This window comes from Electrophorus electricus, chromosome 22 (assembly GCF_013358815.1).
Source record: "Electrophorus electricus isolate fEleEle1 chromosome 22, fEleEle1.pri, whole genome shotgun sequence".
Classification (NCBI taxonomy): domain Eukaryota; kingdom Metazoa; phylum Chordata; class Actinopteri; order Gymnotiformes; family Gymnotidae; genus Electrophorus; species Electrophorus electricus.
This window is the reverse complement of record NC_049556.1, coordinates 4,200,785-4,213,945: the sequence shown is the minus strand read 5'-3', so window position 1 is coordinate 4,213,945 and position 13,161 is coordinate 4,200,785. Positions and strand designations below refer to the sequence as shown.

The following is a 13,161-nucleotide window of genomic DNA, read 5'->3' as shown; positions in this document are numbered from 1 at the left end:
GTCTGCTGGAAGCGCAAGACTCAGCGTTTGAATCAGTCAACAACAAGGAGCCACACACAAGCTAAAAGTATCTGGGCTGCAAGAGACAAATACAGCACACACATTGCAGCCTACGTCAATACCACCAATACCACATGCACTGCCTCTTCTTTCCACAACTACAACATGCACTGACAGTCTTTTCCACTGCCGGACCAGTTTGAAAGGGCTACAAGACTTCTGCTTGAATGGTTTGAATTTACATATTGAATAAATATTAGAGCGTGTTCTATATAACACACAAAAAAAGTTATAGACATGTCCTGTTCTTCTCATTTTGTCATTCATGCAGCAGAAGTATGTCTGTGTTGGAAAACACTGGGTGGTCAGTGAGCTCTAGATCTTTTTTTCCCTTTACTATTGTTAGTTTAAAAACTAACAATATTAATAATAATTTATATTAAAATTGATCAGTCCAAAAATGAAGGTCAAACAGATGCACATAATGGAATGTTCGTTTGCATTTATTAATTGTAACACAAGTACAAAGTGACAGATCAGCTGTAGTACATAGTCTGTAACTTCATATGTGACTCTACTGTTACAGCTTCATATAGGACTCATATGGGACGTGCTGTTTCAGTGATTAGTCATGGTATCATCTATCCACTTCCTGATAGGAGGAGCACACACACTTGTGGCATAAGCAATTGTGCTAGAAGTATTATATGAACCTCTGTGAACTCCATAGATCACACTCCTTCTCCCAAACCTCTTCTTCAGCCAGCCTCCACCGGAGTCGCCCTGTTTGAGAGATGGAGGGAGTTCTTTCTCTTTTCCATTGTTGTTTCCATGGATATGAAGCACCTCATAGACCTGGCTTGTAACTCATTCACTCATGTTTAACATAATTCACCACAAAGGCGCACTACTAGCATTGAAATAACTTGAAATAAATTGCAATAGGCATTACTATTTATTTTTATTTTATATTTTACATTATATTTTAGATATTTAAGGAAATAATATATGACATCATAATGGTAGGTCTCCTACCTTGCAAGTGTAGGCAGGTGGCTTATTAGGAAGACCTCCACCACAGAAATAGTTGTTTATGAGTGTAGGACAGAGTATGACTTGCAGATCAAGACACTGCAGAGGTTGGTTCCGGTCGGAAGGTCCTAAAACATGAAGAAGAAATGATAATAAGGGTGTGACATTATTCTAAGTGCTTATTCAGCATTCTGATGTAGTTTAGCTACAGCTCAGAGTGCAGTACAAGCAGACCTAAAACAAACACAAACAAAAAGGAAGTGAGAAATACAGAAGGAATAAACACATGTGAAGGCGCCTGATGCAGGAGTGCACAGAGTTGAACATTGTCAGCTTTTCAAAAAGTAAAAAGGCCACTGAATGTGACATTCTGCTATTTTAAAAATTGCATCTAAACTTAATCTACTTTGACAGTATGGCTGTGACAAGAACAAGCAGAACACTATACACCCAAAGCATAAAAATGTTCAGTCACATATTTAAATTAGTCAAATATTTAAATTTAAAGTATTGTAGAATGCTCTTTTACACAGGATAAAAGAGAAAATAATAAACTAACAAACAAAACTACAAAGATAAAGATTTATGTACATTTAAATAATAGCCTTTACTTCTATGAGCAGTTTGTTCAGAAGTATTTTTACCAGTTTGGTTAACAGTAGATCCATGACCAGCGATCTGCAGCTGCTCTCCATTAACAGGAGTCTGACAGGAGGAGTCAGGAAGCTTAGCAGGAGTGATTCCACTTACAGGTCCAGGAAGTTTGAGCAGTATGATGTCACCTGTTCTCTCAGTTACATCATATATATGGACGTCACGTTCCTGAATGTTAAACTTTTGATATGCTCTGTTTGGATGAACACCTGCCCAGACTTCAACACTTCTGCAGAACATATACATGTACAAACATACACACACACAAACACGCACACACACACACACACACACACACACACACACACACACACATACACACACACACAAACACACACACACACACGCATTATTCAGAGTAAAATGAAAATGATAAAATAACACACAAGTGTTTTAATCAACCTCTACATACCCAAACAAATAGCAGTGTGCTGCAGTCAACACCCAATTCTTGTCAATCAGAGTCCCTCCACAGAAATGATTTCCTGAATGTGTGACTTGAAAAACCCACACTTGATGGCGGCGTTCATTGTTGCTACAAGGATTTCCACCAATCAGTCGATGTTTAACCACAGCAGATTCAACTCCTGAATGATTATTATTACTGCAATTATTAATAATATTATTACTACATGTTGATCTACATTCTCAGAAATCAACATTACACAGTCACAGTCACAACACTGATACAATCACAAGACTGAAATTATTTTTTAATGTAAGCAATATGTTTTACGTGGCTATGTTTTGCCTTCTAAGTCCAGGGTTTGTATATGAAGTTTTACCGGCTGTCAAAAGCAAGAGTTGCAGGAACGTCAGTATTGTCATTATGTCCTCCTCAGTCTTCAGTTCAGCAGAACATCAAACGTTTAAGACTTTTAAACTCACTCTAACCCACACAATCACACGCCCCCTTCCACAGTCTCACCAATCACACGCCCCCTTCCACAGTCTCACCAATCACACGCCCCCTTCCACAGTCTCACCAATCACACGCCCCCTTCCACAGTCTCACCAATCACACAATATCTCATCTTTTTTCCTTCTAAGTACATGAGACCAAGTACCCAATCATATCACATATACATCGTTTATTTCCACTGAGTTCAGCAAAGTCCACTGCACTTGAGGCCCCCCACCATCATAAGGAGAACAAACTGATAAATGGAGAGAAATTAATTGGGTTATAAGCAAAAGAAAATGTCTGTTGTTATTGTTTGTTTATTAGGGGGTGTTGACCGTGCAAAAGGTTAAATACATGCCAGGCTGATTTTGTTTGGTTTTTCTCGTCTACAGACATTAATCTATGAGCATTAGACTATGGGCATAATTTATCTAGAGAGATAGGTAGCTACATTCACTAACTGTTACGACTAGCTAACTATGTGGCCTACATTATGCGCCTGTGGCAGGTTGTAAATACAGCCATTCTCTCACTTCATGTTCGTGTCTGGTGCTTCATAATGTAGCGACTCATATTTAGCCACAACACACATTCTGAAGAGCAGCTGAAGAGGAGTTCATTGCAACACTGTCTGTTACTTCATAATGTAGTAGCTCATATGTAGTCACATTCTGGAGAGTTTTAACATAACAAAGGTTTGTCTTTGATCCTCATCTCTGTACTGCCAGTGCCAAATAATGACCATGAACTTCACTGTGGACGTGTGAAACCAGACCTGCTGTTGCAGCACCAAAGTAGAGAACCACTGTAGTATGCACTGTTACAACCACAAGGCCCATGTGAAAAGAAAAAAAAAAAGACTTCTGTTAAAATGGTTGAAAAGCATGTTGAACAGATACTAGTAGGAGCTTTTTGCATATGGCAGAGAAAAGTATAGATATATATGACTTGCATTGTTTCTAAGATAAGAAATTAATATCATTTTAATATGACCTGCATGAGTGTGTGGTCAGTTATGACAAAACTTACAAAAGACATTTATTGGCAAGAGACAGTGGTGTCTTGTGCTTTAAACAACTTAACATTCATATTTATCAAATACTAAATAATAGAATTACTAATATACTTAACAATAACATCATTAAATAGTTAGTTAAAACACTAATAAAATCCTGGCTGAACACAGCCTTTTATCTTGGTTTCAGGTGGTATGAATTTGTATACTGAATAAACAGTTGTACAGTTCAGATTGTAGAACTACCTCAGGGGAATTATATGATTCTAGGTGGAACAAACAGTAACTTGCACTATTGCCTGTTCAAAATAAAAGAAACCTAGACATATGCATTTGGGGGGGGGGGGGGGGGGGGGGGGTTCCTTTGTACCAAACTGTGATATTCAAACTGTCATCTGAAAATGTTGCTGTGAACTGAACCATGACCCAGTCAGCAGTTCTGCAGCTGAGTAGGTCACACCCATCACAAACTGACAGTTTCTTTCACAGAATGTCTTGATTAGAGGGATAGAAGGCACTAACTGATAGTTTAAAACTTTTCACTGTCATGCATTGCAGTTCCAAGGAGTATTTGCTTCATATACATTTGAAACCATTGAAGTAGAAATCAGAAAATCTTTTGAATTTGGCCTCAAGTTGTAGAGATGTGCGGTTCTTACTATAGGCATGCCACTTTCACCTTCCTTCTTGCAGTGCCACAGCAGTGTGGTTTTCACACATCACATTCACACATGGTCCCCTCTGTGTCTGACTTAGCCAATACAGAGATGGCACTTAGAGGCAAACTGGTATTACCCTGCAAGCCTTCTTAAGCTGTCCTGTATAAAGGTTAAGAAACAACTAAGGCAAAACTGACATGAATCAATCATGAAACAGAACAAATGAAACAAATGTTACAGTTATATGTAAGTTATGTATATGTAAGTTCTCAAGCATTTAGAAGGAAACACTGAGATGGTTTTGTGTGATTGCTGGGTTTGTGGTGATGGAGGTGATGCCGTGGATAAAATTTCATACAAATATCTGACCCATCTGATATTTTCTCTCAGAGGAGTGAATTATGGTAGTGCTAAAGGTCCTGCAACTCTTGCTTCTGGTAGCAGATAAAACATCATTTTCACTTCCACTAAAACTCAGTGAATATGATCACTCAGATGGCTAAAGCATATTTTGAGATTATCCAGTTTTGTTTTAATATAAGAGAGTTTGTTACATCCTAGGAGAGATTGGAAATTGGCATAATGGCTGGTTAGTGTTTACAGTGGGAATGGAAGTGATAATTAGGACCTAAAAGTGGGTTGTAGGGCGGGAGAGTCTGCAGGACGATTTCCAGCTACCAGAGCAAACATGGATGACATGACAAAGCTGACAGTACCATGTGCACAGCAGTTACGACAGAAGATACGTGATAATCCTGAGTGGGCAAGGATGAAGGTTAAATCTAGCAAGTCTAGAAGTTTATCAATCAAGTTTATCAGAAAGCAGTAAAGAGTTTAAGAACATTGCTGAGTGCAGCACATAAAGAAATCAGGTATGAAGAAATCATGCTTATTAAGTCCCAATTACAGAAGTACTGCAGCTTGAGAGGATTATGAATAAAACCGTAAGAAAGTGCTTAGGCTGGTGTGTAAGTAGTGTAGTATGCTATGGCATTTACTGGAGCTACCGCTGACAAGCTTATTTGAAGAATTTAAATGTGCTGATGTGAGCTGTGAGATGATTTTGTTAGACTGCTACATCATTGCTTGTGTAGTTCAGAATTAGAGGCCCTAAATTAAGAGTAATTGTCAAGGAGTTATCAGGAGTAGCAGAAAGGGCTAGCCAGTGATTGTGGATAAGGAGAGCACAGACTAGTTGGGGAAACGCACCATAATTGGTGGTTTGGTGTTTTAGGTACCTGGAGGCCTGTGTAGCGAGTGTGATGGTGTGTCATGTCATTGTGTAATGTGCCAGATCCAGATGGAATGGGTGGCACTGAACATGCATTAATGGTGCCAGTGGCTTTAGTCACTGGGAGGCCAGGATGGATCTCCAGTGCTGGGGAATGCTTTGTGATATAATACATAAAATCCATGTGGAACTAGTGGAACTAAGTATGCATTAGTGGTGCTAGTGGGGCAGAGTACAGCCTTAGTCACTGGGAAGGCCAATATAGATGTTATGGGTTGGGTGTGTTAGTGCATAAAGCCCATATAGAACTGGTGACAATGAGCATGTGTTGATGGTGGCAGTGGGGCTGAGTTCAGCCTTATTCACCAGGAAGGCCAGTTTGGGTTTATGCTTAAAGAGGTGCAGCTTGGTTTAAAAGGGAGCTTGGAGGGTCTGAGATGCCAGACCTCACTGGTAGGCACAAAGGGCAGTGCCTACCTGATGACCCCTGAGAGGAGCTCGCCTTGTTGTGGTTACTGGAATGAAGAGTGGACAGGGCCCTATGTGAAGCTCTAATGGAGCTCTACTGGCGTAGGACATTTTACTTTTGTCCTGTGTAATGGTACTATTAAATCAATAAGCAGGATACCTAATCAACAGACAAAAAAATCAAACCAAAAGACCTTGATTTGCAAGAATTAAATCATCTGTGAGTCAGCAACATTTGATTGGTGGAAAATGCTGTAGAAAAAAAAGGTGCCACCAAGAGGACGACTACAGAACTACAGCTGAGGGTTTCTGTGTTGACTGCAGGGAGGTGTTACAATAAGAACACTGCTGGATATGTGAAGGTTTAGGGATCAAAAATACTTACCTTACACAATAATTTACTCTTCAAGATGTGTGTGTGTGTGTGTGTGTGTGTGTGTGTGTGTGTGTGTGTGTGTGTGTGTGTGTGTGTGTGTGTGTGAGTGTGTGTGTGTAATTGTTTGGCATTAAGTCAGATAACATCTGTATGTTAAATAGGTGACATCATGCTGATCAAATTTCCTGCAGCTGTAAGTGGAATTTTCTGTCTGGATGAACACCTGCCCAGACTGAAACCGTTCTGCAGGATACACACACAAACACACATTAAGTAGATGGCAATGATAAACATACTTTGATAACATTTTATCAATCTCTACATACCCAATTATCTACTTATTATTGAAGTATGATGCAGTCATGACTTCTTGTCAGTCAGAGTCCCTCCACAGAAACTCTTTAGTTCAAAAACCCACACTTGGTGGTGTTGCTCACTCTTGTCACAAGGTTCTCCACCAATCAAAAGATGTTTAACCACTGTTCCTAAATTATTATTAATATTAATAATAATTTTGTTATTTCAATATATTATTATGTTAATCTATATTATTAGAAAGCAGCATTATGCAATCACAACACTGATGCAATCATAAAATATTTCTGAATGTAAACAAAACATTTTACATGGCTTTATTTTCCCTTCTAAGTCCAGGGATTGTGTATGAAGTTTTACCTGCTGTCAAATGCAAGAGTTGCAGGAGCTTCAGCATTGCCGTGTGTTTTTATATTCATATTCATTGAGACTGAGGAGCAGCAGGGCTCTGTATAATATTATATGGAACTTATATGTTATGGCATACACTGCTGACTAATTCATACTACATTTACTCTGACTGATAAATGTTTTCCTCCCACATTTCAACCAAAGAATTTTCCTTAATATACTGCCTGACCAAAAAAAAGGTCACACACTCTAATATTTCATTGGACCGCCTTTAGCTTTACGGCATGCGTTCGCTGTGGCATCGTTTCCACAAACTTCTGCAATGTCACATATATTTCTGTCCAGAGTTGCATTAATTTTTCCCCAATATCTTGTATTGATGATGGGAGATTTGGAGCACTGCGCAAAGTCTTCTGCAGCACATCCCAAAGATTCTCAGTGGGGTTCAGGTCTGGATTCTGTGGTGGCCAATCCATGTGTGAAAATGACCTGACCAACTGCAGCAACCCCAGATCATAGGACTGCCACCACAGGCTTGTACAGTAGGCACTAGGCATGGTGGGTGCATCACTTCAGCCAGCTGTCTTCCTACCCTGATGTTCCCATCACTCTGGAACAGGGTAAATCTGGACTCATCAGACCACATGACCTTCTTCCACTGCTCCAGAGTCCAATCTTTATGCTCCCTAGCAAATTGAAACCGTTTTTGCCGGTTAGCCTCACTGACAAGTGGTTTTCTTAAGGCTACACAGCTGTTTAGTCCCAATCCCTTGAGTTCCCTTCACATTGTGCATGCTGAAATGCTCTTACTTTCACTATTAAACATATCCCTGAGTTCTACTGTTGTTTTTCTACGATTTGATTTCACCACACGTTTAAGTGATCGCTGATCATGATCATTCAAGATTTTTTTCCTTCCTCGAAGATGATGATTCCCTACTGTCCTTCCACTTTTTAATAATACGTTGGACTGTTCTTAGCCCAATTTTAGTAGTTTCAGCAATCTCCTTAGATGTTTTCTCTGCTTGCTGCATGCCAATAATTTGACCTTTCAAAAACAGATTAACTTCTTTTCCATGACAACATGCCATTCGACATGGTTGTTTAACAAATGAGAAGCTACTCACTGCATCACTTGGGGTTAAATAACTTGTTGCCAGCTGAAACATAATCACCCATGCCGTAATTATCCAATGGGAGGCTCTTACCTATTTGCTTAGTTATATCCAGGCGGTGACCTTTTTTTTGTCCAGGCAGTGTATTATATAATATTTAAATTATTCTTGGACACAGCATGGCTGCAATAAAACTGGGCTCCATACCCATGTGATATTGAATGTTAACCACACAACATTTAAACTTATGGCATTTAGCTAACGCTTTTATCCAAAGCAACTTATAATTAAGTACAACTTGAGCGTTAAGGGCCTTGCTCAGCAGCCCAACAGTAACAACTTGGCAGTGGGGCAGCTGGAACCAGCAACCTTCTGTTTACAAGTCAAGTACCTTAAGCACTGAGCTACCACTGCCCTACACAACTGCAACCCTGTTCAGTACCTTCAACATCTCTGCTCAACTCTAAACCTGCTGTCCTGTCACTACATCGCTTTTTAACTACCATGGCGACTTCATCCACAGAAATGGAATTTGAGTCACTGTAGGTTTCAGGCACTGCCTCTTGTAAGAACATGTTCACTGGGCTGTTCCCTCCACTGCCCAACAATATCCCCACTAGAGGTCAGCACTTCCCCTGCTCTGCTCGTCACATATTCTAGTTCTGAGGAGAAATTGCATTAAATGAATCCCATCTGACCCTTTGTTACCTCTCAGTTGAATTGATATCTCTTTATTCAACCTTTTTTTTCTTTTACTACAATACTTACCTGTCACATTGTCAGAATGTTTATAGTCTGTTTCTGTCTCTTTTTCATTGAAAAATTTGTTGCAGAAAAAATCAGTGTACACGACACACCCTTTCATGCCATCCTCCACATTGAAAGGGCTGGCACGGTTGGGATGTTGCAGACTCGTAGTGGTGAAGGCCATTTTGAGCTCCTTGAAGGAGCTCATGGCGCATCATGGAAGCAGAGCCAGTTGGTCACCAACTCAACTTTAGTTGCCTACATCTGCACAATGGATATGTAAATGAGGTAGCCAAAGTAGCTAAACTCGTGCAGATGGAACTCATCAAGGGAATGTCATTGTCAAGGGAAACATCATTGGGAATGTCAGGATGTCATCGTCAAGGGAAACGATGACAGATCTGCCCGGATAGTCCTGGAAGACCTCTTTCATAAACGCTGGAAAGATGGAAAGTGCTCTAGCTAGTTTATATGGGATACCTGATTCACGGTTGTTATATAATTCTTTGCTGCTTATGTGCTGCCAGTAATGCAGAGTGTAACTACAGCATTGGATAAAAGGAGCTCTTAGCAGTAATACTAGCTCAGGAGGAGTGGAGACACTGGTTTAAAGGAGCTAACCATCCTTTCCTCGTCGTCACTGACCATAAAAACTTGCATACATGCGCATGTCTAAATTCTCGTCAAACCCTCTGGTCTATTTTTTTCTCACTGTTAGATTTTTACATTACTTACCGTCCAGGCTCTCGCAATACTAAGGCGCACGCCCTATCACGTATGCTCCTGGGGGAAACAGAGGACCCTAACGCCATTCTTCCTACACAAATTAAAGTCGCATCAATAAATTGGGAGATTGACAAGGAGATTGAGGAGTTACTGACAGACACAGAGATTACCGCAGAATGTCCAGAGGGTAAACTCTTTGTACCTGTTAACTGTCGCGATAAGATATTAACCTGGCCACACTCATCCCTGGCGACTGGATATCCTGGGGAGACCCGCACACTGTAACTTACTGTCACACGACCAACCCCAGCCCATGACAACTCCTGTATTCCCTAAACCTCATCAGATCCTCATCACCGGTTTACTAGTTTCACCTGTATCACATCTTTGTTATGTTATTTAGTCTTTCCTGTTCTGTTCTTTGATTGCGAAGTATTATCACTTTTCTTTTGCGAACGCTGAGCACGTCCCACTGTGCATGTCCGATATATTTCTGGCTAATACCCTTGCCTGTTTTTGTTTTCATTTATTGCTCATTTTGCTACAAATAAAACCTGGTTATCCACAAGTGTCTGGTCTGGTCTCAGATCTTGAGCCAGATAACACTTTGGTTGGTAGAACATGTTTCTCCCCTGCATGCAAAAATAACAATTAGAGTATTTGTTCCTTGTTTCAGAAGGATACTGTTTCTATATAAAGAATTATATATAACACATTCTTAATATAGAACAAAATGAGGGAAATATTGTTTAAAACTAATATTATCCTACCAACAATTTCTTGACTAAACTGAAGAGGTATGCTCCCGAAATGCTCCTTTAGTGATACTAACCCTGAAACATCACTACATCTGGCAATGTGAGCATGTGAAACTGTTTTGGAAGAGCTTGGCAAGATTTATTGTCAAACATACTGACTCTGACTTCACTTTGTGACTAGAATATGTTTTATTTGCTTTTACTGATACTTGTAGAAAAAAGGTAAGACAATATTATATTATTAATCTGATCCTTTTTAAGCTAAATTTCATATCCACAAGTGTAATAATTTTTATACTTAAGCTAAAATGAATAATTGCACCATTATTTGCTCTACTGGCTGTTAAAATGGTTTATATAGTCTGTAATTCTCTGAAAGTCTTTAATTGCAAGTGTAATAATACAATTTTGTCTTTTTTTCTCCCGTTTGATGTGATAGACATTTACTTATCAACCCCCTACACTGTACTGTTCTACATTCTCTTGCTTCAATAATTGCACACACAAATAAATAAATATACAAAATGAAAAATAAATAAATAAATGTTGCCTGACTTAATGTCAAACTTTTGGAATTCTCTATAATGATGAACACCTGCCCAGACTGAAACAGTTCTGTAGAACAAATAGCTGCACATGAACACAAACATCATGAAAGGAAAAAATAAATGACTGTATAAGCTTAAACTAACTAAGTGTATTTTTAACCTCTCACATAAACATTCATATTGTAACAGTGTCCTGCAGTCAACACCCAGTTCTTATGTCCCACCACAGACGTAACGGTCTGAGAATGTGCAAAGACGGAGTCGCATGCAGTAAGGCAAATGCAGCTTTATTAGAGAATGGGAATACCACAGATGTGATCCAAAGTACACAAGCCAGGGTCAAAAATTCAAAAAGCAATCAAGGAAGCAAACCAAAACAGACAGGAATCAGGCTAAGAGGGCTATCCAATGAAACAGGCAGTGATCCAATAAGCCAGAATCAACAAACACAATGTTTCTGAGCTGGATATCATAACACAGGTAAACAAGACTTTGCAAAGACTGAACACAAACATGGGGTATAAATACAGAGACTAATGGGGACTAACACGATTCAGGTGAGTACAATAACAGGTAGGTTAAGGGAACTAACTAGGGGGCAGAATCAAAACAAGGAAGCAGGAGGAAACAAAACCAGGAAGTAAATAAACCGAGACATTGCCATGGGAACCGCAATGCCAGGGAGGGGCAAACGAGTCACTGGCCGGCTGCAGGATGTCTTGGGCATCACAGGAGGCCCACACAAAGGAGATCCTCGAGGTGCGGCCAATGGAACAGGCCTGGTACGAGGCATGGGGACATGCCTCTATGTCAAGAACAGGAACAGGCTGAGAGGCGTCCTTCATGCCAGGAACAGGAACTGGAATAGACTGGGTGGATTCCTTCCACGGTGGTGGGTCCAGGAGGTCCGAAGGTTGTCCGGCACGTTGCACGGCAAAGTCCAGAAGAACAGCTGTGGGAGGCGACGGGTCTAGGGGCACTGTTTCTCTTAGCAGTGGGTCCAGGGGTGTGGCTGCTGTTGCTAGTGTGTCCTGCGACACTGCACAAGCAGCTTGTGTGTCCCCGAGTGCATTGAGGTCCAGAAACTGACTGTTGTGTTCCCTGCCAGCATCCTGAGATGAAAACTGAGATAATGAAGCCCGTGTGCTGTTCCTCAAGCCCCTAGTTCTCACCACGTGTTCCATGGGGCAGGCCTGCTGGGCCTTAAGGTCCTGACGCAGGTACATAGAGCCCCTCCAAATAAAAACATGGAAAGAGGTCAAGGTAGGGCTGAGGGGCAGTATCAGGCTGGGACTCCCTTAAAGAGACAATAAACCTCCAACTGAGGAACAGACTCAGTCTGGCTCTTAGATTTTTCTTCTTTTGTTTTTGAAAAAACATTTCACCACTTTTTTCCAGCTGGTGAAATGTTTCACCCATCAGGGACAGCAGGCCGCCTGGAGACTAGAAATTGTCCACTGTGGTCCAGACTCTCTGCTAGCCGATGTCTCACCTCAGCATCCCATTAGGAAGCTTGAGGAAGTCAGTTGCTTCCCTAATAATGTCCTCTAGATCTCCAAGCTGTTCACTCATGATATAATTGCTGACTCCAAGTTATGAGAATTCTCCTGTAATGGTCTGAGCATGTGCAGAGATGGAGTCGCATGCTTAACTCTGCTTCTTTGCCCATTTCCAATTTTTTTCTTATATAAGAGTCATTTTGCAAGCCACAGTGTCTGAGAGCATTATTTATTGATAAGTCAGAAGAGCTACGAAGTCAAAACTGGTCATTTTTAATATTAGTGCTACAGATACAGGAACAAGAAAATGACTGTATGTCCGTTCATTGTCCATGCATCTACTGCTAATGCTAAAGCTAGGACTGCTGCTCAGAGCCTACAGTACAGTATCATTTCAACAGCCAAACAAATTTGAACCACTGTAAAGTCTAATTAATGCAGAAGTTTAATGATAAAGTGCCAACAATAATGGCTGACCACACAACAGTAAAGTGGCTTATTGTGCACGTCGACCAGCATGATACAAGAAAGCAGGAGTCTGAGTAACTAAAAAGGGACTTTAATAACCTCTTCAACACAACTAGAAAGTTTGATGTTCAAACATTTATCAGTATTCCTCTGCATGCATGGAAAACAAACACTTGGCTACACAAAAGCTGCATGTCCAACAACCTGAAGTTTATTGACAATTTCAATGTGTTTTGGAGGGTAAAAAAGAGAAAAGAGGATTTTTTTAGGTGAGATGCACTGCCCACAAACAAGA

At 40.4% G+C, this 13,161-nt stretch overlaps 1 protein-coding gene across 1 annotated transcript; it reads right to left on the bottom strand.

Annotated features, from left to right (window-relative positions):
- Positions 1-485: 485 nt before the first annotated feature.
- LOC113568881 (trypsin-1-like) lies at positions 486-2,522 on the bottom strand. The gene is made up of 5 exons (XM_035521591.1): positions 2,472-2,522; positions 2,099-2,273; positions 1,677-1,915; positions 1,036-1,160; positions 486-783 (listed from the first exon to the last, which is right to left on the bottom strand). The coding sequence occupies exons 1-5, from the start codon at positions 2,512-2,514 to the stop codon at positions 619-621; spliced, it is 747 nt and encodes a 248-aa protein (XP_035377484.1). The 5' UTR covers positions 2,515-2,522; the 3' UTR covers positions 486-618.
- Between the last annotated feature and the right edge of the window lie 10,639 nt (positions 2,523-13,161).